At 42.0% G+C, this 25,752-nt stretch overlaps 1 protein-coding gene across 8 annotated transcripts in view; it reads left to right on the top strand.

Moving 5' to 3' along the window:
- RUNX2 (RUNX family transcription factor 2) overlaps positions 1-24,469 on the top strand; it is a gene marked incomplete at its 5' end in the record, with an annotated part of 237,289 nt that extends 212,820 nt beyond the window's left edge. For all 8 annotated transcript variants that reach the window (XM_083606551.1, XM_083606549.1, XM_083606546.1 and 5 more), the window contains one exon: positions 23,550-24,469. In XM_083606551.1, coding sequence (XP_083462677.1) covers positions 23,550-24,256 — 707 coding nt within the window. In that variant the 3' untranslated portion in view covers positions 24,257-24,469. The remainder of the gene's footprint in view (positions 1-23,549) is intronic.
- Positions 24,470-25,752: the final 1,283 nt, after the last annotated feature.

The following is a 25,752-nucleotide window of genomic DNA, read 5'->3' as shown; positions in this document are numbered from 1 at the left end:
GATGTCTTTTTAAAACTTTTTTACATGCATTTACTATATGGTTTAATGCATTTTTGTTGTAAACCGCTTTGTCATTGTTTATGAAATACTGGTCTATAAATATTTCTATAAATGTAAAGAAATATGTAAACAAACAATGACAGAGAATGAAAGAATTTACTTAGCCTTGATCTTTTGTAGGGTGTGGAAAGGATTAGGTAGCTTCTCCTGCAATATGTCAGAGAGCTTCAGGTACACTGGTTTGTCCTTGTGATTTATGGAGCCAGCACCATGCGATGTGCTCATGTCATGTGCACAAACCACGCAGCATGCACACGTGACATGGGCACATCATGCAGCACGTGTGTATGGCATGCACATGTTGCCATGGGACATTGAGTGGGCCAGGCCCCCTCCTTGAAAATTTCCCTCAGCCCCTGCTAGCTGGCACCATCTGATGGTATGATTTATGTTCAGCATTTCAGGCACACATTTAAAGATTCAATACTAGAGGTGTACCAAACATTCTCTAATTCTGACATTCACTTCAAAAGTCATTCACTCATTCAGCACAGCTGAAGAAATGGCTGAGGGAGGATAATTCCCACCTGATTCATGCATCTTGGACGGATCCTTTTATTCCCCTGGTTGCTGTTGACTCCTTTGTTCCTTTTCCAGGAGTTTGCTTTAGGGGTCCTGCTACTTTGACCTTATTTAATTTGCAAACGGCTCACGCTCTAATCGTGCTTCTTGCAAAATAGCACACCGTGTGATCACGAGGGGAAACCAATCTTGACAACTTGCTGTTCAGGCAAGAGGACTCCACGAGGAGGCGGTGCTGGTGGCAGTACAGACAAGAGCATTCACAATGCCAAGGCATGCTAATAAAGCAAATGAACTGCTCTAAATATTTCTTGAAACAGTTCTGTTATAGTGAGAGGAAAGAGGAATCCAGTGATAATTAAAAGCGTACGGCCCCTTGAGCTGGTAACAGAATTGCTCTTGGCACGAAGTCCTGCTGCAGACTCGCCCCACTGAAATTGTTATTGCATTTACATAGAATATTTTATTTTATTTCATGATGGCTACAATTTTCAAGCAGCGTCAAGTTGCCTTAGAAACCTTGATTGACTTTGCATTCATGTATACTAACAATGCATGGTTTAAGTAAATCATTACAATGCAAGTGGCCCCAACAGGATATACAATGGTCTTCTACTGCTCCCTAAAGGTGTTTCTGTGTATGTTGTGCTGCTTTAGCTGCAGTGGCTTATGGGAAACTGTCAGCTTCCAACGAGGGCCTGGAGTGGCAGTCCTTGAGGGTCACTGAGGCTGTGCATGCCCTTTGCCACATAAATACTGCTGGTCAGATTTATGCTGTGCCTTTAGGAGCCGAATAAGGGGGTGGGGATGTCAGAATGTATAGATTTTCCAACCCAAACATCAGTATTCACACTCACCTTTTGATCCAGCACAGAGGGAATACAGTGGTACAAATATTAAGTAAACCATCTTTTTTAAACAGGAACTGTGGTATCATATGAGTGGCACCCCCTTCAACATATAACTTGGCTGGTTTGTCTGGCATTTTTGTTGGGGACTTGTGGGGGGGGGTTGTTGTTGTTGTTTTTATTCTGTTGCATAGCTACTCTTTCCTTTTGGCAACAGGCAGTTTGGACTCCTTGGGTCAATCTGCCTGAGAAGAATTCACACCAGGGAGATGGAGCTAGATGGCGTTTTGGTTGCTTCCACCTCTTGAGTCCATGATGGGTTGGATACAACAGCAGAGCTAAGCACTGTTTGGGAGTGTCTCACCTCTCACCATCCACTGTTATTCCTTGAAACGTGGCTACAGTGGCCCAAGACGCCTGGAAGGGGGAAAGTGTTGGGCCCTTTAAGAATCAGCACACCTTTCCCTCTCTTCCTGGTGGAGCAGCACTCAGTGGGAAGCAGAGTTGCAGCGCCAGAGCTGCATGGTCCAGGAAGAGGACTTTGTGTTTTTTAAAAAAATATTTATTGAAATTTTACAGACAAAAGAGAATTACAGAATAAGAAAATAAAAAGAAAAAGAAAAAAGATACAAAAATGCAAAGAAAAATACAAAATACATGAGGAAATAAAAAACAATTAAAAAACAAATCAATCTTTTCGTATCTTATATTTCAATTACTTGTTTCCTGACCTCCTCACACCTCCCTTTTTTGTATTCCAATTCACATGGTTAATTCAGCAAATCCTTTCCCTCTTTGTATTTATCTTAATTCTATATCTTAACATATTATAACTTTATATTTTCATCTAATTATCAGTCCCTTTTTACATATTCTTTTTAACCTTATTGCTAAAGCCACTTCATTTCAATCCAACATCATTTTATTTTTTAAAAAATAAATGTTTATTAAAATTTTTCCATCTTAGTAAAAAAAATCAAAAAAGAAAAAAAGAAAAAATTAAAAAAACACATAAAGTTTACAATCCATATTTTCCATGACATATTTCCCTGACTTCCCCATACCTCCCCTTCTTATATTCCAATTCAAATTGTTAGTTCAGCAAGTTCTTATCCCCAATTTTTGACCTTTTTATATTTAATTCATTTTGAATAAAAAACCCATTTTAACTTATAAACATCCCTATTTATACATCAGTACTCATTCTTAAAACCTTTTTCTAAAGCCGACCCAAATTCCCTTCCACGAATTCCCCAATTTTCTTACTAATAGCAAAACAAAATAAAAGAAAAACAGATTATAGTTATACACCCTTTGGATTCTCAAACCCCGCCACCCCCTTTCCCGGTTTCGATCCCCAACAAATGTCCATCAGTCTTAATCTACTATCAGCCTGGAGACCTCACATCCGAGGCTCTTAATTCTCTCTCAGTTCCTCTCTGCCGGTTTTTTTGATAGTCTTTAGTATTAAACACCAGATCTCGGAGAAGCTCTGTCCCCATAAAGTCCATGTTTCTTCCAGCCAGTCCTCCATACTTGAAAAAGGAGCCCAAATCTTGTTTCTTACTCCTTTTAAGTCCAATTGTCCCGAAAGCTCTAACTTCCACCTTGATCAAATTTGTAATCCATAGGTCTTCAGATCTCCACATAAGGAGATCTCTCCATTCTTCAATCTCCAATTCAAACCAGATTTTCATCATCCAGTATTTATTTTCCTTTGTAGCCGTCATGTCAGGCCTCTGGCTCGATTTCTTATTTTCCTTTGTAACCATCATGTCAGGCCTCTGGCTCTCCTTTGTCATCTGCAAAATTACAGCTCCTCCTTCCTTTTCTTCAGAATCAACATATGCCTCCTTCTCCATACTCTCAAAACTCTCAAATGTCTCTTTTTGTCCAGCTGCATGGGCTTCCTGAGTCAAATCCTTATCAAATTCAATGATATTATTTACTGTTAAGTTCAGAATCGCAACATTTGTAGCCAAAACATCCATTTGGCCTTGTGACTTTCCCAAGAGAACAAAAGCTCTGTCCAGCCCAGCTTGAATTTTCCCTCCTCCAGCCATTCTTGTAATGTCCCAAATCCCCCTCTAGAGGGATTTTGGTTACTTAGTATTCTTTCCAGTTCAAATCCAAAAGTCAAGTTAGTTTGTATCAGTTCTTCCTTATTTTCAACAAAATATGACCAAATTGCAACAAATATTTCCAGCAGAGACAGCAGAAACAAAGTTCTCTTTTTCCTTCTTGACAGCTAATTTTGACAGCTGTCAAACTCTTCTATATCTCCTCAACAGGCTCTCTCGCGGATCACTCCCGGGTCCGGGGGGGTGGCACTTCAGCTCTCAAAATTAGCTCTTATGCTCCGATAAGGTTATTTATGCTTATACTGCCAAATCGTGAAATTAATATCTTTTACCCAATGAAGAAAAAGAAATTCTCTCGACCTTAGTTAACTAGTCCTTGCTTTAAAATATTTACAAGACGGGGAGGCGGACTTCCTGTTTGCACCTTCCCCGATCGTGCCAAATTTAACCAAAAAAAATCATTTTCAAGTCCAATTTCCGTACTACTCACGGGTTGTTACTTTTAGAGTCCAATTGTTCACAAGAAGAAGTCAGCGCTCTCCGACCATGGCATGCGGCTTCACTCCGCAGGAGGAGCAGTCGACTCTCAGCACCGCGCCGCTCACCCCGTCCCCCATTCCGAAGCCTTTAAAAAGGCTCCTTCGCAGGTCGGGGGGGGCGCAAATGGTGCCCGCCGAGTCACCAGGTTCACAGGCTTCAGTGCCTGTGATTTCTGAGGGTCCCCGCGTCGCCGCAGCGGCCAGACCCAGCTCCTGCGCAGCCGATTCCCTCCGGAGCTCAGAGGGAATCTGCCATTAGCCGGTCGCGCTAACCCGGAAGTCTCAATCCAACATCATTTTAGCATTCATTAATTTTACAATGTTTCTGCAAATAGTCTTTAAACTTCTTCCAGTCTTCTTCCACCAACTCTTCTCCCTGGTCTCGGATTCTGCCAGTCATTTCCGCCAATTCCGTCTATCACTTTCATCTGCCATTCTTCCAAGGTGGGTAGATCTTGTGTCTTCCAATACTTTGCGATGAGAATTCTTGCTGCTGTTGTTGCATACATAAAGAAAGTTCTGTCCTTCTTTGGCACCAATTGGCCGACCATGCCCAGGAGAAAGGCCTCTGGTTTCTTCAGGAAGGTATATTTAAATACCTTTTTCATTTCATTATAGATCATCTCCCAGAAAGCCTTAATCCTTGGGCACGTCCACCAAAGGTGAAAGAATGTACCTTCATTTTCTTTACATTTCCAACACTTATTATCAGGCAAATGATATATTTTTGCAAGCTTGACTGGTGTCATGTACCACCTATATATCATTTTCATAATATTCTCTCTTAAGGCATTACATGCCGTAAATTTCATACAACTGTTCCCAGTCAGCAAACATAATGTTATGACCAATATCTTGTGCCCATTTAATCATTGCAGATTTAACCGTTTCATCCTGCGTGTTCCATTTTAACAGCAAGTTATACATTCTTGAAAGTATCTTAGTTTTGGGATCTAACAGTTCTGTTTCCAATTTTGATTTTTCCACCTGGAAGCCAATTTTTTTGTCCAAATTATAGGCCTCTCTTATTTGATAATAATGAAGCCAGTCTCGCACTTTATCTTTTAATTTCTCAAAACTCTGCAATTTCAATTTCTCTCCTTCTTGTTCCAATATTTCCCAATATTTCGGCCATTTGGCCTCCATATTGAGCTTTTTCTGAGCCATCGCTTCCATTGGTGACAACCACCTTGGGGTTTTATTTTCCAATAAGTCTTTGTATCTTATCCAGACATTGAACAATGCTTTCCTGACAATATGGTTTTTAAAAGCTTTATGTGCTTTAACCTTGTCGTACCACAAATATGCATGCCACCCAAAAACATTATTAAAACCTTCCAAATCCAAAATGTCTGTGATCTCAAGAAGCAGCCAGTCTTTCAACCAGCAGAATGCTGCTGATTCATAGTAAAGTTTAAGGTCTGGCAGGGCAAATCCGCCTCTTTCCTTTGCATCAGTTAATATTTTAAATTTTATTCTGGGCTTCTTGCCCTGCCAGACGTCCATCTTGTCCAAAATTTGCAATGATTGAAACAGAAATAACATTTTTGGCAATACATTCATCTTTATAGCTGCAATTTGACCCAACAAGGAAAGCTTCAAATTTGACCATATTTCTAAATCTTTTTTCACTTCTGTCCAACATTTCTCATAGTTATCTTTAAATAAATTTAAGTTCTTAGCAGTCATATTAACCCCCAGATATTTTACTTTCTTAACTAATGTTAAACCTGTCTCCTTCTGAAACCTCTCTTTGGCTGGCCTTCCATGAGCTACAGGGAAGTTGCCAGAGACAGGAAGTCCTGCAGACCACCTACAAACCCCGGAAGGTGCAGAGCCTGAAGGGACAGAGTTATCAGACTGAGGGAACTCACGGGCTTCCTTTCTTTATAATTCTCCCTCTCTTCTCTTTATTTCTTTGGATATCATCTTGCCTCCCCAGTGAGTTAAAGCCTTCAGCTCATTTAACATGACTCCACGCAGAGCCCCAAAGAGGCATTGCACTACAAAATGACATTTCATGATTTATTCGGGTGCATGATGTTTGTTTTTTGTTTAACACTGTAACACCCTTTGTTTGGGACCCCCCCCCCTCTATTTTATTAAAGTTTTCTCGGGTTACAAAGGTATGCAAAATGTCTCTTTTTTCAAGTTACATTTTCCATAGGTCAGTTTCATTTGTTGAGATATTAGGGTTACATTAGGAAGAAAAAGGGTGTGAGAAAGGGATCTCACTTGGAAAGGTCACTTCACCACACTGGCTAGGCCAGTCTGACAATACAAGGGAGTTGCATTCTAATGGTACTCCATAATTTACCTGAGGTTTGTAAGTTGTTTTGCACTTGTGCAACTGTTCAGTTTTACTTGCATCATGCTATAGTGCCTTTCCATGTTCTAATTTCCACTAACATCCAAAATGATTTATTTGAGCAAGAATGTAACTAGAATTAGACAATACACCAGAATGCTATGTTTGACTTCATTAATGCTGCTCTTGTACGCCTCATGCTTATTTTTTCTATTCTTTTCGCCCTTCCCTTTAATTTATGATTGAAATGACTGAACAACCACCAATTCATGAGACAAAAATAAATCTTGCTCTTTGGCAGCTTCGCTGTGAGAATATGCTGCTTTGGTTTACTTAGTGTAGTTGCTTATTTTCAGAGATTCCAGGGAGGAATATTGGTATGTAGTCAAGAAATATTTCAGAATGGACAGTTTTGGTGTCCACAGTCAACTGGACTACTGCTCTGCTCTACCTTGTGAAATGATGCAGGCCAAGAGAAAGAATATTGCTTAAGTGATATACAATATTAAGTGATGTACAATAGGCTGTTGGTAACATTATCAGTGGTAATATGTTAACTTCGAGTGTTATTAATAAAGCCCATCTGCTATTAGCAAATTGGACAGCAAAACTAAGTAGATATAATTAAGTAGATACCGTCAGCAGCACATGATAGTTCCTGGTACATCCTGATTATAATTAGGATTATTAATTAATTAAATTTGTATACCACCCTTCATCCGTAGATCTCAGGGCTTAGACTTGGAGAAGGATGAATGGGGCAAGTGCCACCCAGTTAGAAACCAACTCCAATTTGACACCAGGCTGGATGTGGGTGGCTTCATAGGATGTTGTAATTTAAAGATGGGGTGTTGTGAAAAATCAGAGGTGCTAAAAAAATCAGAGACCTTGACTTCAATTCTGCCGCAGAATTGTGGTGGGCAGCAAAGGCTAACTCTCTCTACACCCTACCACTACCTATCAGGCTTGCTAGTTTGAGAAAAGCTGTTCTCCATTATGGTTTTCGCCCGTTTTGCACTTTTGTTAAAAACAACACACATTAACAGCATTTGTGACTCTTTGCTTCTAAGGCAATGGTGCAGCTCACGGCCATCTTCCCCAGCCTGGGTCCCTCCAGATGCTACAACTCCCTGCTGGGTGGGGCTCAGGGAACAACATCTGGAGGGCACCAGGCTGAGGAAGTGTGGATTTTTAAAAACCAGGTTTACTCCTTTTTTTACAAATGCTGTTTTACTATTTTCATGTTTTGTTTTGTTTTTTTAAAAATCAGCTGCCAGCTGCCATGGTATTCTGAGTTACATCAAGAATGTTCCATAGGATATTCCCTTAAAAAGGAGACAGAGGAAGCTCCCTTATACTGAACCACACAAGTCAGGGCTGCCACCCCTGGCTGGCCGCAGACACAGAACGTCCTCAGACTCGCTCCAGGATGCCAGAGATTGAACCAGCAACCTTCTGCATACAAGTCTGGAGCTCTACTCCTGAGCTACGCTCCCCACTGACCCCCACAAACAAATGTGTGTGCGTGCATGTGTGCTATTTATCTGGATGTCTGAGAGTGTGAAGCATAGACTAAAATAAACAGGTCCTCACTTTTTTCTGTTGACATCAGAAGAGGAGTGGAAAAACGAAGGTGTGGGCTGTAAAATGGAATAATAATAATAATAATAATAATAATAATAATAATAATAATAGTAATAATAATTTTATTATTTATACCCTGCCCATCTGTCTGGGCTTCCCCAGCCACTCTGAGTAGCTGATACAGGGCTGCCTTCAGATGTCTTCTAAAAGTTACGTAGTTCTTTATCTACTTGACATCTGAAGGGAAGGCGTTCCACAGGGCGGGCGCACAAATTCTTCTTGTGTCTTTTGTACCCAAATGCTGAAGAAACAGAGAGTGAACCCTGCTTTATTTAACCCCACTTAGAGATTGGGCAATGGGAATGCAGAGCGCAAAGGTAAGAGAATTACTTCCCTCAGGGTTGTTTTGCGCGACCAGGAGTCTTTGCAGAACGTAACTCACACATTAGGTTACATTTTTAAATTTTATCTGCGCCAGGAAATCTTTCTGGATAGGAAAACATTTTCACAGGAAACATACCCTGTAATAATAATTACTCTGCAAGTCCAATGCCTCGTGCCCCGAGCCATAACCATCTCCAAGGCCATGGAAAACCCGACGAGTGAGTTTTCTGTAAGGAAAAAATGCAACATGCATACATATAATCAAGGTGGAAATTTTTATTCATAAAGAACTACATGATAAATTGACATTAAACTAATATTTGATTTACAGGGTGGAGTAGGCTGATGTGTTTGAGTAAGGTTGTGGGGAGCAGAAAGACAACTCCACACGTTTTCACATGAAGCTTCTCAATCAGTTCTAAAGTATATGTGGAATACTCATAATGATTCTAATCTGGCTTTTACTTCTCCAGCGTAGACAGAGACGTGGCTCCAGTTACACAAAAATAGTCAAGTCAGTCTCCATTTATCTTCTTGCACATCTCCACACTACAGAGCTGGTTTAGAATACATGATGAGGTCGGCCTTTTGGTCCAAATGATTTAAATATGGGGCTAAAGCCATTCAAAGATTTGTTTGAACAAGAAATTCATGTTTTCTTTGGATTGGTTGGAAGGAGACATAATTATAGTGTTGCAAATGTGATGCTCTGCTTAACAAGCTGTCAGCATTTCCACAATAAACCTCTATTTTCGGGGGTTAAAAACATTGCCAAGAAAGCAGGGAATAGGGGAAAATGCAAAATGTTATGGGCTAAAACTTGGCATTTATATTGAATCTGGTAGGAAGATTTTTCTTTTAAAAGCAAGATATTTATGAATGCATACCTGAAGAAAAATTAGTTTGCAAATAGATACCTCTAATGTTGATCCAGTTGTTGTTGTTGCTGTTTTAAGGTGAGAGGAAGGGGAAATCACACTTTACTTCAAAAGTTGATCAAATTCTGATGAAATGGTTCCAGTCCACTGTATTTTTAGGAGTGGCAGAACAGTTATTAGAACCATGAGCCAGGAATATATGAGCTCCGATCATAGCCGCGAACTCCCTGTGTGGCCAGGGGCAATGTGCTTAACTCTGTAGCATCTCGACTTACACAGCAGTTGGCTTTCTTTCCTTCTGCGCTCTGCAGCATGTAAACAGTCTTGCCTGTCCATAATGGCTGTGCACACTCTCCAGTTACAAGTTTAAATGCTTCCTTGTTAAGAGTAGATGAGACTGCTGTCATTCTAGTTGTGCCCAGAGCTCAGATTTAATGGCACATATTGCAAAAGTGTTCACTGGCAGAATTGTCTTTATAGCCACTGTTGTGCCATCTTAAGCCAATTCAGGAAAAAGCTGATTATCTCCTTTAGTAGCAGTTGATACCACTAAAAAAATCAAAATAAAATTAAACCTGGTGGTTATGCTTCTCATCCAGCTCTACTTCTCTAACCCAGCTGGGGTAGGGATAGACAGACCCATGTTTCTATCATGGCAACCCAAAGGTTTAGGAAGGTTTCTCTCCTAACATTCCAAGCTGAGGAGTCTTAGCAACCACCAATCTCTTCCCTAAAGTTCCTTAGATATTTTGGAGTCTCCAGATTTACAGTGATATTTTTCTTTAGGTGAAATGTGGTGGCACGTGGAGCTTTACTATCTGAAATCTCCCCTCTAAATTCCTCTGGTGATCCTCCAATTCTTTCTTCAAAATTCCAAGCAAAAATCTCCAAATTTTTGTTAACAACTCACTGCAGGAAAAACATGGTGACAACTTCTGCCTATGATTACTTTTAAACATATAGCCCTCACTCTCTGAACCACTGAAGAATGTGAGTGAAAATAACTTTTTAGAACTGCCTCCCAGATTACTTTGTTTCACCCTTCACCCAAAAAGACAAAACAAAGAAAGATACGCATTTAGCTTCCTGCTACCCCATCTGAGAAGCAAGTGGGACACATCAGTTTTCCCCTCTCTCTGGGGAGCTTTGTGAGCAGGGATGCTGGTTCAGTTAAATTGCTGTACTCAGCAGCACTCATGTGCTGGAAGCTGCAGTCCTGCAAGACATCTTGACAAGAGACTGCAGACAAATGATTATCGGCTTTGCATAGTGAATGCTGTGGTCATCATGCCGTTGAGTTTCACTCCATTATTTTTATCTTGTTGTAATGCTTTACTTCTATACCCATGTTACATGGATCAGCTCTCAGTTGTTTCACATGTTTAGTAGAAGTAACAAAGGTGAAATATACTCAGAGTTGCAAAGTGATTTCATGCTCTTTATTCAGCTCATAGTGGTGAGGAGGAATGAATGAAAGTCTCCTCAAGGCATCTGCTTTATATACATTATTTACACAATGGGCTGCACATGATTGGCTAATTCCGGAATTCTACTGTAAGCCAATCAGGTTGTGGATTCACTTCTATCTGGAGCATGATTGGGTGGTTCCTGCCAACCAATCATACTGCTGCATTGTTCTAGGACCAATCAGACTGCTGCCTTTTGGATCCTATTGTTCTAGGACCAATCAGACTGCTGCAGTTTGGATCCTATTCAACTCAGTACATAACAAAAGGACTTATTTCATATCCACAAACAGTTCAGGAACCTTATAAAGTGCGTAATATCTTCCTGCCAAGCTGAGTTTTAGAATTTAATCCATTATACTTGGCATTGCATAACTCACTGAAACACCACTTTCTAAATAACTTAAACAGCAGCATGCCCCAGATTCCTGGACTTTGCCATGCACTAGGTTTCTGCCAGCGTCCTGATCTGAACTTCTTGTGCCAATTGCCAATTGTGGGTGATGAACTGGGGGAATTGAGTATGTATGTATGTATGTATGTATGTATGTATGTATGTATTTAAAGCAGTTACATTTCCCCTCAGTTCCATCTGTAGAAGAGCCCCTTATTCTGACACTGGTTTCCTTGGGGGCAAGCAGGGGTTCCTTGGCAACTACCGCCTTATGCCTGATATGATCCTTAATCAGCTGTTACATTGCCAATTACAGAGAGTAGCAAAACCTCCTATCTGACAACTGGGCCTCTGGGCAGCTAAGCTGTAGTCTGCAAAAAGTAGCAAGCCCTTTGTAGGCTCAAGGGCCTACAACGAAGGCTTCTCAAGCTCCAACAGGGAAAGTCCCAAAGAGCAACAGACTTCCCTGAGCCAAAGCCTTGAGCTGCTAGTCTCCCTCCCCCCCCCCAAAGGCAGGACTGCTAGGAAAGCAGAATAGTCTTAGCAGGTGAGCCTGATGGGAACTGGAGCTCCTGACTCACAAACCTATGCCAAGTATGCTCCATTTGAGAGTATGGATTTGAGAGGCCCCATCCCAATAATAGCTGAGTTGAGGATAATAGCTCATCCTCCAGGGCTGGGTCTGTGCTGCCCTTTATTCCTCCTGTAGCTCTTTATCAAAACAGCTTCAAACACCATGGAATCATTCTCTGGATTCCCTTCCCAGTCTGCATACAAGCTTGAAAGCCTTGAATCTCCTCCAAGAAGCAGGTCTAATGAAGCCGTACACAGGTTACATAGCTACAGGTTTTGTTTTAAAGAGTATGATGAATCAGGACAACATGAGCAGCATATAAATCTGCATTTTAATTTCCCCACATCTAAACCCAGGCCAAGCAGAATTCAAAGGGCATTTCAGGTGGGGGAGTTTTGAGCTTTCCCACACTTTGTATATTTTAAAAACGTCCTGTATGCCTGATAAAGACCACAATTCCACCATCACTAAGTTGACATGAACTGTTGTCATGCAAAACGATATGCAGATTAGGCCAGTTATTCCGTGGTGGGGGTGAAGCAGTTCATTGGCAGGAATTGCTGATTGCCGCTTAAGGGCAACTCCAAGGGGTGGAGAAAACCCGCCTTGCCTGTCAACACCAGGTGCTTTTGCATGGTGCTGAGACACCTGCTGCCTCTACCACCACATCTTGACAGATGCTGAAATAGGCAATATTGTTGTCACATACACCCAATGCCTCATAGCCGTCAGCAGCAGGGGTTGCTACTGTTTATTGCATGGGTTCAAAATGGTCAGATTAGCTACCGCTCTTTGGCTCATCCAATGTTTCCATTAGTCACATTTCTCTGAAGTCTCTCAGCCTCACTCACCTCACAGAGTGTTTGTTGTGGGGGAGGAGGGGAAAGGAGAATGTTAGCCGCTTTGAGACTCCTTAGGGTAGTGATAAAGCGGGATATCAAATCCAAACTCTTCTTCTTCTTCTCTTCATCAGGGTCTTCAGTCTTGCCTAAATATGGTATAAGACAATCACGGGATGGATCTACACTTGTCATTTATAACGTTAAAATGTGGTATTAAGATGTGACACCAGAAGGCGCTGCGAGCCACCGACAATGAGAAACTGCCATTGAAACTTATAGGACATTCAATAACGTTTAGAAGATCAATGTAGATCCAGCCTCAGCCTTCCTAGGTATAATATGACACAGAATCAAACAAGGCAGCCTTGAAGTTGTAAGTCTGAAATTGGAAACAAATGCCACATTCCTGTCTGTTAGCAACTACACAAAGTGGACATGGCCTATGAGTGGTTTATGAGATTTGTAAGGCCTCCTGTATGTAAAACTTTTTTTAAAAAAATTACAAGGTTTTGGGATGGAAAGGCTTTTGTGAATCCTGGAACTTCTGGCTTGATCTCAGTCAAGTTCTATTCATGGTGAGCTTTCTAATCTGATTTGACTGGGCAATGACAGAAAGAAAAGCCAGTTCTGATTGTTGAAGGTGGTATTAAGAGAGCCCTTCCCCACAGGTTTCAGCTAGTTTTAGAAATAAAGTCATCAGAGGAGGAGAAGCATTTTTACTGTTGACCTTTTTGCGGCTTTCTATGCTGGAAAATCCTGCACAACTGTGGAGCTGAAGTGCAAAGACTTTAATTCAAAGGCAGCTCATTGAAATCAGTGGGGGGAAATTCTTTGGTTCCAGTGAGAGCTGAACCAGGCCACAGATGCATTCTATGATGCCAATGTTTCATCCCAGACTGGACAGTTTAGAGACACATTTTAGGGAATTAATGGCAATCAATGTTGCACTCAGCATACCGATTGCAGTTAAAATACAAGAGCACAGGGCTTAAAAAAGTATCAGATTCCACTCAATATATCTTGCTCAAAAGGCTAGACGGTAACTTTAATTAAGTTGTTTGGCATTATTGTGCTACTCTCCTGAATCAACATTTTCCTAATGTGAGTCCAATGACTTTTCAGGTTATCAGCCCAAAAGAAGCAGTGATTTGATGAAGCAGCCTGTTCTATTACCTGTTGCTGCAAAATACTAACTTTGCAAAATTTTGTACCTTGCTAGTTTGAGGGATTGTGGGAACCAAAGACTGTTGGGTGACTACATGGGTTCACTCCTTCCTAGGGGCAATAGCTCATGTGACGGGCTCCTGTTACGGGCTTGTCATCTCTGGTGAAAAGAGACTCAGGCTGCAGCGTTAGGAGAGATGTCTGGCTCAGACCATGGAGAGATGCTGCCCGTCAAAGTTGACTGAACTGGATTCTTGACTCAGTATAAGATGCTTTCAATTCACCTTGACAGCTATGGTGTGTACTCTTGTTTTTAAATAACAGATGGTGGCCATGAAATGAAAATTGAGATGTATTTTCTTTTGATATTGGACTATGATGGGCATCAGTTATTTTGGGAAGAAGCCCAAAAATACTTGGGAGCTAAAACTGCAGATGAATCCACAGGTTTATTTTATTGGGTAATTTGAGTTCTGCCAAATATTTGTAGTGTAAAGAAATCATAAAAATTTGCTGGTGGTCCTAGCCTGGTGGGTATTCCTCACATATTTAAGAAAGTTGTAGGAACTGTGAGAAGAATGTTTAATCTATTAGCTTAAAAATAAATTAAACGTCTTCAAGAAAAACAAATGAAGTATAGATGATAGAAATATATTTTCGCTTATCTTACAGAGGCATTTTTGCTCTAGGCCTATTTGCCTTTAATTATCATAGTTTTGATTTCCTCTGTTAGGTGCATAGAAGTTTAGTCTGCCTCTCTGTATCATCTGTTTTGAAATAACATTGGTACCTGTGAATGATTATTATTGTCAGTTAAGTATTCTGGACACATGTGCATTAAAAAAAAGTCAGTTTATTTTTTATTTTCAAAGGCAGCCTGATCTCCATTCACTTGAAATTTCTTTAAAATCATTATGATCTACAAAAAAAGTCTTACAAGCTATTTGGAAATATAAAGGATAAATGCCAAAGCACTTAAATATACAGTAGATGAACCAGCGCAGCCATTTCTGTTTTAGTCAGGTTCTTCACGGTCTATCATGAGAAATGAATGCTCTTCCAACAGTGCTCTAAGTAATGCGAGTGACATCCCCATGTACGACTCTTTTCTGCATCTACTCCTCGGGGGGACGTGTGTCTGTGGACCACAGGACTGATGGAGCTGAAGCTATTGGTTTCGACATTTAGTGGAGGATTGTTTTGTTGGTTTGCTAGTTAGTTGCAGCTGAGTTTCTCTTACATGTGAAACGACATGCTTTGCACTTGAAGTAAAAGCTAGTGGTAATATTTCTAATGGGAATGTGTGGTGAGTGGACACTTCAGTGTTAGCAATTTCTGGAATATCTAATGTGTTGTGCAGGATAGAATCAAATTCTATTTTCCACAGGTGTAGTAATCTGAGATTGCTGGCCTGCTACATCCTCCCCTAATATTAGTTGGGACTGAAAGAACATTTTGCAGTGCCTGTTGTGTGAGATCCCTTCTGTTCAGGAGCTCAAACTTCCTCAGTCAAGCAAGGAGTGTTGACTTAACACTTTTCAGTTCTTGTGAACATAACCTGAGATATGAGACAAAATGGGCAGGAACTTTTCTCCCCATTTGCTTTGTGAGAAACTAGCCTGCTGTCACTTTTCAGAGTTTTTACCCAATGAAAGAAGTCATCTCCCTCCTGGCCTGGAGCACATCTGCCTTGTTTGGATTGAGCTTCAGTTTGCTTGCGTCCACCCAGCCCTTCAGGCACCAGTTCAGAATCCCAACAACTTCCTTGATATTAGATGAAAAAGAGAAATAGATAATTCTTTATGTGGTCTTTCAGCAGAAAAGGAATCCCCCTTTCTGAACCTGTGGGCAGTAGTAGCCTTAATAAGGGATGGCTTTTACACATGGCCTTTTCATCTCAGGATATAAAAGCACTTTGCAAACATGGATCAGTCCGATTGATGTGTATCCACCTAACTGCAGCCACCTCTAAGGCATGTGGTTGTCATTGTGGCTGGAACAGCCCAGGTCAAATGTTTTTGCCTGCCTAGGATAAGCATGGAAGAGCAATACAAGCAAGGCATGTTTTATGTATCTCCCCCTTGCAGTTGAAAGTAGTTACCCTACCATATTTAGTTTTTCATTTAAATGGCACATAGGATAACATTTTAAAAAATCAAAGGATCTTGCAGACTCCATGTCAACAGTCTGAATGTACCTCAGGTCAACAGTGGTGAAAGGCATTGGTTTATGGTGGCTGTTGAGTGGCCAGTTGAGGAAATGTGTTTGGAAACATCAGCCCCAGGGACAGGTGTCTGCACTTCTGTGGGACGGCACAAAGTAAGCAGGCTATAGTAAATGAAATCTGTATTCCTCTCCTAGGGTGGCAGCGTAATCCGACAACAGCTCCACTTCCACGAGCTAGTTAATAATCTACTCTTAGGCTGAGTTTCCTGAGGGTCCAAGATCTTGGCTCCTTCTCTGTATCTCCTTCCTTTTTTACTGTGGAAATATGAATGTCATCGCAGAAGTGCTTGTGACGCTGCTCACTTGTGTTAGTGAAATATACTTGGAGTTGCGTAGTGATTTCATGCTCTTTATTGCAGCTTGTAAACATTGAATTGGGTCCTGTGTGATTGGCTGACTCTGCTTCCCTTCCAGGGCCTGACTGGGCTGCTCCTGCAGGTCATTCAGTTGTTGCATTCCAGGATCCTCCAGACCTAATAGGCTGGTTAGCTTCCTCCTGGGACCTGCAGGCCAATCTGGTTGTTGCGCTCTAGGATCCTACGTGCCTATTGTTCTAGGATCCTAGCTCAGTACATAACAGTTGGGATGTTACAAGATTGGTGGATGCTACTTGTGGGACATCTAGTGCTCTGTGGACCTTTTTACACTCTCTACATTTTTAAGTGCAGCCAGAAAATGTATCAGAACATCAGAAAAATCAGAAGAGATGTCACATGAACTCTAGAGAACACCAAATAAATTTGCTTGATATGGGTTTCATGTTTCCCACTGCTTCCATTATAAAGGCTTGGAACATCAGCTATTTTTTGACCACTTTGCTTGCATGAATTTTTAAAGCACAAATAGGCAAATCTAACAAAAAAGAGGGCTCATTGGGAAGGTCACAATATCTCCCACAATGTGAGGATCCTATTTTCATCTCAAAAAATCCTAGATTATGTTGTCTTGTGTTGCCGCTTTATGCTATATTTTTAAAAATAAATTTATTGTGGGTTTTCCCTTTGAGGTTTTTGTTTATTTTAATAGCAACAGAATACCCTCTGGCCTCCTTTGGAGCCATCATAATTAGGAGGATGGATCAGCAAATTTCCAGCAAAACTTTGTTTTTTAAAACTTCGAAGACTTTATTTCTTCTAAAAATAGTTCCATTGGTCGATAGCTTAAAAAAAAAACAATCTCCACAAACGGCTTGTTAGGAAATTTTTTTTGATAGAATAATCTAGGAGAGCACCTGACAGATTTGTGAATAGATATCAATCTATTTTATCAGTTTTCTCATATCATTTAAACAAAACTGTTTTGTGGGGGGAAAACCCCACCGTAAATATCAACAATTTAATGTGTGCCTCAAATGTTAGTTAGCATGATATCATTTCCCCAAGTCCATTCAGGCTGTTAGTTCATTGCATTATTGCAAATAAGATTCCAGCATCCTTTGACAATTGCTACAGCCTTTTTGCCAACCCATTGGGCATGTGCAGGGACTGCTGTGGGCTCAAAGCCAGGCAGCGCCCACGGAGAAGTGGAACTTCCACCTGGGATCTAGATTCAGGTAGGTAGCCGTGTTGGTCTGATGCAGTCGAAATATATAAAAAAATAAAAAACAAACTTAGTTGGTCTCTAAGGTGCTACTGGACAATTTTTAATTTTATTTTTATATATTCCACCTGGGACTTGGCAAAGGGTCCCCACAATTTCCAAGCTCCTGCAGCCAATCAGAAGCTGTGCTTTGGTTTTTGAATAGTTCCTTTGACTCCCAGAATGCAATCTGTTCAAAAACCATGGTACGACTGCATATATATATATATATATAATCAGATACAGGGCAATATCCATTATTTCTTGCCTTAGTAGACGTTTCCTTCTCTAAAACCCAATGCTGACCTCATCCATCTGTTGACTCATTTATGGAAATAGAAAGTTGCACCTCAGTTCTTCCCCATCGTCAGACTGTCTCTCCTCACATTCCTGGTGGTGTCCCAACCTTTTCTGACCTTGGGAGTTTGAAAGAGTGCCCAGCTGGCCCAGCTCCTGGCTCCCAGGCAGAATGCTACCTTATTACAGCTGCTTCGTTTCATAGATTTAATCAGGCAGCCATCCTTTTTCAAGAGAGGTGACCCTGAGGCCTCCCCCCTCCCTCTCCAACTGCCAAAATGACTCTTCCCTGCTACTCTTCAGGCAATGTGGTAAAGCAATGAAAATGGAGAAACTTCTATTAGAGCCAGGCCTCGCAAGGTGTTTGCCTTTCTTTAATAAATATGAAGTTCTTTTAGAGATGCATCCAAACCAGAAACCAGCCTGAATGTTGTGTGCAAACTCTGGGCACATATCTGGGCTTGTCATTTTAAAAATTTGATCTCATGTCTTATTTGTTTAGGCACAACATTGTAATGAAATGTGAATAGCCAGTTAGTTGGCTGATATGTGACTAAGAGTTCAAGTGGCAGAGGCAAGTAATTTGTTTGCAAACTCAATTAAAAGCAAACTCAAACCTAGACGGACTTGAGCAATCCTAGTCTCACCTCATGTTCCACATAACACACTTTAGGCCCTTCTGGGGTTTTTTTGGGGGTGTGTGTTTTTTTAAAAAAATCATTTTAAGTGGGACTCAAAAACATGTTCTGTACATTCTTATTTTAAATAAAAATAAAATAAAATTTGCCTAGCTTGACCTCAGCTCTATGGATCTCTCTTATCCATCACTTTATAAAATGTAGTTCATAGAATTAATTAGCAGAAAACATTTCCATGTTGAGTCATTGCTTTTTCTTTCAGATTTGAATCAGGGGTTTGACTGCTGCTTCAATAATGGTGGTCACTAAAATGGAGTTGTCTTTTTCCTTCTCACTCCATAGGATACCTGAGCTCATATTACCTGAGCTCATATTCCTATTTTAAGCAACTTGATTTTTACTCTCTCCTCCTAGAAATATTTCCTAAGATCATGCAGAAATTCTCTGTGGTGGCCTCATATACGCCTAAGGGTATAATTCAGACAGGATTGTTAGGTGGTATGTAGTCTTGATCTGCAATACACTTTCCATAAAACAACAGCCGGTCACCTTGCTCAAGGTAATCTGAAAAAGATTGTGTTTTTAGTGGACTTGGGCATCTTCATTTAGAAGGAATCACCTTCAGCCAGACTAGACAGTGGTGAAGGAAATCAATCATATGGACAGAATAGATGTTCAACAGCAAGCAGCATTCTTGTGGATAACACTTAATCCTTGCACAATTTGGGAGACAGTTTGACCCCTAAAAGGGCAGCATGGAGTTCACAAGCTTTTATTTTGCTTTCAGTATCAATGCAGGGGGTAGAAGCACTTGCAGGCCAAACGTACTGAGTGACAGGTGGATTCATAAGTCCTCCCATCGACTGGTTCCTTAAATCTTTGCAGATTTGCAGTCTGGAATCTGAAATGGGGGCACTGACTGGAGTTTGCCATAACTATTGGCAGAATGGTGAGAAGGGGGGAATTTGTGCCATCAGACCAAGAAAACACTCTCCTGGGTGTGCTGGATGGTTTTTGATTCTTTTCTTGCATATGGAAGAATCTCATCCCTTTCCCTTCCTGGCTACATAGGTTGGTTTGTCTCCCCCAGCCTTCCCCAGCTGGGGTGGGCCCAGCGTGTTTTGTGCCCATCACTGCATGATGGGGTGGTGCCAACTGCCCTTCATGAGGAGGTGGTGAAGCTACTCTTTAAAATCCTCCCCCCAGACCCAATAACAATGGCCATTTGCCAATACCCTTTTGGGGGGTGAGGCAGTAGACAGGGTGGCAGCACACCAAATGCTACTGTTCCTGGATGACACTGATGTTTCAAAAGCCAAGTCATGGACCCCCACTTATGAAAATGTTGATATCTCTATGGTAGTTTTTTTTATGTGCCTGGTGCCACAGACACCCTGGGTGGGTTATGCAGCACCACCAATTGGGAACGACTGTTCTAGATTCAATTCAGTATGGGTTTAGGCCCGGTTTCAAGCCTGAATTTGCCTTAGTCACCCTGATGGATGACTTGTATCAGGAGAGAGACAAGGCATGTGCAACCCAGCTTCTCTTACTTGGCCTCTCAGCCACTTTTGATACTATTGGCCATGGTCTCCTTCTGGACTGAATTGGATGGGTATCAGAAACACTGCACTACAAGGACTCCTTTCCTATCTGCATGGTCAAGTCTGGAGGGAGTTCTCTTCGACCCCCATCACCTGTGCTATGGGGCTCTGCAGGGTAAGGACTTGAACCTTGATTTCCCAGGTCCAACCCTCTAACCATTTCATCACAGTGGTGGTACTCAATATCTGTATGGAGCTACTGGGAGCAGTCATTAGAAGTTTTGCAGCATGCTGCCATCAGTATGCTAATGACACGTAGCTCAGTATTTCCAGAACGATGGAATTGGGAGAGGCCGTGCAAGCCCTGGGCCAGTGCCTTAATGCTGTGGTGGACTGGATGAGGGCCAATAAACCAAATTTGAACCCTGGGAAGATAGACATTCTGTGTGTACAGGATTGCCATATCCAGAAGAGAGACCAATTGCCTGTTCTGGATGAGGTTGCAGTTCCACTAAGGGAGGAAGTGCATAACCTGGGGGTACTCCTAGATGCATCTTTGTCATCAGAGACCCAAGTGACCTTTATGATTAGAAATCACTTTTGCCAGCTTCATCTGTGTTATGTTTCCAAGAGGTTGCTCGAGAGCAAGCAGGCAAATATCTCCCTGCTTGGCTGTGAAGCCTTGTTCTTGCTGCCAAAATAAACCTTATCTGTCTGGAGCCCCACTCTCCTCGCTGGCAAAATCCGTGAGTGGGCGGTTCCTAAACTTTCTCCAGCAAAGCAGCTTCTTGACGCCCAGTCTGCGTCTCCCCTCTCTGCATGGATGCTTTCTGCGTAAGGAGGGCGTGGGCAGCGGAGGACCCCTTTCCTCCCCGCTTCTCCCAGGCAAGGAGTCCTGGGACCGCCTGGCCACTTCCGACTCCTGCACCTCCTCTCCACTAGAGGCATGTTCACTCTCCTCTGTTGAAGAGGAGCTACTTCCCACGATCCCTGGGGGCTCTCTATAATCCTTTCGGCTTTTGCTCTCTCCCTCCTGAACCGATGGCAGTTCCCTGACAATCTGGTACTGGGGGGGGGGCAGGGATGGGGGGGAATGTTGAGGAGTTTTTTTTGGTGGGTGGAGGGATTTACCTGGACAAGTGGAGCAGCCACAGTGGCTTTTGGAGAAACCTTTAAAAATAAAAAAATAAAAATAGTTTAACAACTGATAGCAGTCCTTTCACAAGGGCTCACTAGGAATAATGCTTCATCAAGACTCAGGGCTCATCTACAACTGCCACCTAGAAAGCACAGGTCCAAAAGGTCTACTGACATTTGTTCTGATTCAGTAGTAAACAACAGGTTTCTCCAGGGGAAAGTGGCAGGATAAGCTGAAGAGCCCCTAGCTGCAGGGTGATGTCTCTCACCCGAAAGGGTAACAGTGTCACCGTGATGGGTTTCTACTGGACTTTGCTGCTAGTAGCATAGAAAAAGAACATAACTTCCTATATAGCTTCTCTGCAGCAGTCACCGTCTACTATGTCTGCAGAACCTGCCCCTTTGACTGGACATGACTGGGGGACCCTCTACCTGGACCTCTGCTACCCCCTTTGCAGTTCACAGTGGTACCTACAGTTGCAGAGGGGTCTTCAGCAGATAGAAAGGGGGCAGACTTTAACCTGCTATCAGCGGAAGGGTTGCTGAAAATAGATGATACTCTTTGCTTATTTCTCTCGGGCCAACAGTTTCCTATTAGCTGTCATCACAGTTTTTATAACAGTGACATTGAGCTTTGAACTTAAGAAGAAGAAGCATAAAACACCTGTTTGTGAGCATCTCCTACTTTGTGTGTAGTAAGCTTTGTAGAGTGAGCACAGTTACTCAGTTTAATGCTTGCAGGTACAAAAAGGTAACACTGCATTTGTTTGATGATTCTTCCTAACCATACAGTAAGATATGCAAATTAATGTACGTATTTTTGTGTGTGTGTTCCAAAATTATTGCATTGTAATAGCAATGAGCAACGATAACGAAAAAACCTCTATTTCTGAATTTGTGCATTGCTACTGTCAAGATGGCAAGTCCACAGTACGTCCCAACTCCCAACATTTTATGCAAGGGCCTCTTTCTGCCAGAGCTCATTCGTGGATATGCACAGACTACAGCTGTAGGTGATTTGACTTCAGGCTAGATAAAATTAATGATGCAATGAAAGCAGGCAGACCAAAACATTAACTCCCAACAGATCAAGAGTTAAAATTCAGGCAGAAGGCTGCTTTTAGTGATGGATGAACGAAATCCAATAGTGTGTGGTTCACTATGCCTTTGTTGGAACTGGGATTCCTGCCTCTGTGCTGGTCTGGAGTGCAAAGGACCAGCTTTTCAACCTATCAGGATAAGCTGAGAACAGCACACAACAATTTAACCCTTTCAGGATAAGAGGCTTGTTGTTGCTGTTCCTATCATTCTTCAAATTACAGCTTCGTTAAATCAGTTATTATTTTTAAGTGGCTCATCCTTCCTCCTCTTCTCAGTTCTGCCCCTTGCTCTCTTTTTACTTTTGATTTCTACCCTTTATCCACCTTTTGCCAATTTGGACTGGACACTTCTGCATATTCCCTGTGCCCAGAATGGTTGGACTGGTCAAATGGAAGCTGATGGCCTGGCCTGGCCCAAGCAAGTCCAGCTTATCCCCTTCCTTGTGCGATGGATTAATGGTGTTCACAGCAATGCCAGACCTTGAAAAAGAATATGCAAAGGAAGAGAAATAGTAAAATTTCTATATTTCAACCACCATGTTCCAAACCATAGATGGGGCACAAAACAAGGAAAGGTCATTGAAGCTGAATCCTAAGCAAGCAGGGTTTTGCATAGCTAGAAACTAGTGGGGTTATATTTGAAAATGTGAGGTGAGGATTCCTTGGGGCTATGTGCTTTCCTTATGCAGTATTCGCTTTACACAGTAGAGTAATGGCAAATTCAAAAGTGCAGGATTTCTTCATTATGGTCACACTACGTCCCCTCACAGTGGCACCCTCTACTTTTCGTTGCTCTCTACATAAAGGTGTGATGTTCAACTTTCTAATCAGCATTTAATGAGGGCAGAGGTGAGGGAGAGCCTCACACCTGCTGAATTTTGTCCTAGGGATAGGTACAATTTTTAAGTCACACCTTACTATGGATCAGAACATAATTATCCTTTCAATTTTGTACACATTTTAGAATTTGGTTTTTGACTCTAAAAAGTAAAAACAACAACAACATAAAATTAGCATTTTAAAATAAAACGTGTTTTAAATTGCAGACACTGAGATAAAATACATAATTTATTTTAATAACTTATATTAATGCAGAAATGGGATAGAATGGAAACATGCAAAACTGAAACAGACCATATATAGACTTGCACATCTATTCCTAGTTCTGATAAGCTGCTGCAGTCCTTTTTAGCAACAAGGAATTTAGCAAGGGGAGCACATTTAAGGGAAGGGGAATGGAACTAGAAAGAGATAGGCTAGGATATTAGGAACATACACCTCAGATTTTCTATTTCCATCCAGCCAGTGGCATCCCTCCCCACCTCTGTTTATACTGCATGGTCATTATTGTTTTTCTTGCATGGTTATTGTTGTTTCTCTTACAGACTCAGAACCTTGCACCCCTGACACCCCCTCTGCCACTGCCTCACCATCATCTTCTGAAGATCCTGCAACTCTCACAGCTCCTCCCTCACCATCCCCTCCCTATGGCTGCGAGGCCTCCGTGTTCTCACCACCACTGTCCACCTGCACCATGGCCCTGAATCCTGAAACGCCACTGCGAACAACAGCTTCTGCCACGCTGAACCCAACCTCTGCTTCCACCTCCTCTGCGAATCCTGGGCTTTCTTACACTGCAGCACCAGCTGCCTCTGCTTCAGCTCTGCAGCCGAGCCTTTGCTCCCCTGCGGGGGCAGCCATTTCACCCAGCCCTGCTCCTCACCTTATTGACTGGCTTCCATACCTCGCTTCTGTGATGACCAGCACAAAGCGGGGGAAGGAGGAAGAGCAACCACCCCCAGGGACGGAGCATGTGAAGAGGAGTGGAAGCACCTATCTGCCTGCCCTTAGCGAAGGAGGAAGTGTCCAGGCAGGGTTCATCAAGCAGCAGCCTCCTGAATCCGTTTTCTCACCTCCACCGTCATTCCCGGCCATTCCCCCACCTTCTGAGCAGGCACCTGCAACTCTAGGGGACATTCTGGCAGAGCTGAAGACCATGAACAACCACCTTTCTGTCATTGCAAGGGCTCTTAGCCGGCTTACCTCAGCCTTAGCATCCCAGCAGGAGTCTACCAATACGCCAGGTTTGTAAGAGAGGAACACTTCCAGGCCTTTTCCTTGGACAGAGTCTGCCACATACTTTTATTGGGAAAGCAAATAATATACGTGTGGGAGAGTTTGAAAGAGATGCCATTAGAAATGTCATGGTCATGCTGATGTCCTTGCTTCCTCAACTTCTTTTCTTACTTCTGTTGGAATGCAGATGTGAAAACTGTATCAACATCTATAAAGTCTGTATCTGTAACTTGTAGTATTTCTCTTTCTTTCCATCTTTACAAAAGCAAAAACCCAAAGCATTCACTATGAAGAGTTTGTTCAGATTGAACATGCCCCACTGGCTTAATTGGACTCCCCTCGGAGTGGTTTGTTGTTGTTTTTTTTGCGGGGGTGGGGTGGGTTGTTACTTGTCCACAAGAAAAGGTGATGATGTAAATTCCAATCCAGTGAAGGAGACTCATGCATATAGAAAGTTTTCTCTGCAATCACAGTCAAGGTGGGACAACAAGGAGAACAACAGGGTGGATTAATAAACTGATATGCAGCTTAGCTAGGACTACCAAGAATGCCATGGAAGGTTAGGTTGGGAAGTCGGTATAGAAATTATGTTGGATGGTGAAATATGTTGTGTAAAGAGGGAAATTGGAAAATGCATAATAAATAAATAAATCACAGCCAAGGGTGGCTCTACTATTAAACAAGTGAAGCTTAAGCTTCAGAGTCCCTCATCCTGGAGGGACCTCAGAACCAACTTTACCTCAAACTGCTTAAAAACTTTGAGTCCAGGAGACCCACTCTGAGTTGCACAACTCAAACAGATTAATTTTTGGTTTTTGTGAGTCAGTAGCACAGATGCTGCAAAGGTGTAGCGGTCTGTCGTGAAACAACCCCATTGAAGAAGAGAACAGGGCTTCCCCAGACCCCACGGCCGGTTGCGAAGGGCCCCCCTCACAGCTCAAGCTGCCTGCCCCACTGCTCACAGGGAATGGAGGTGTGAAGGTCTTGCACTTCAAGGATTTCATTTTTTATTATTTATCCGTAACTTGTGTAGTGCTATTAATATCCATATTACAACTCTTGACCACACTCTTCAGGGCTCACACAGAAATAGAGGAAGAGTCCTTCTAATGGTCTTTGTGGAGTCAGCCGAGGGTTGTAAAAGATCCCCTGACCATGTTGACAACAGCCCCCTCAGTCATGCACATAGAACCAGAAAAGGCTGAAAACCCAGACCCAAAGCTACTGGGATTGGCTACACTGAATGAGTGCACCCTATTATTAAATAAACCCAATAAAAAGTGTGTTTAGATGTCTGTAGATACTGGCTGAAATTTATGGACAACATTATGTAGTCACGTTGAAAGTATCTTTACAGTATCTTCTAATCCTAAATTATAGCACTGCTCAGTTTGTCCAAATGGCTTGGTGGGCACCCAAAATAAACTGGAGTGCTTTTTCCATGGGGTTACATATTTGCTAAAAGTTACAGTGGCATGAGGCTAAAAGGGAGGCAGCACCATGTCTAAGTTC

This window comes from Podarcis filfolensis, assembly GCF_964270895.1.
Source record: "Podarcis filfolensis genome assembly, chromosome: 3".
NCBI lineage: Eukaryota > Metazoa > Chordata > Lepidosauria > Squamata > Lacertidae > Podarcis > Podarcis filfolensis.
This window is presented reverse-complemented; position numbering and strand designations above follow the sequence as displayed.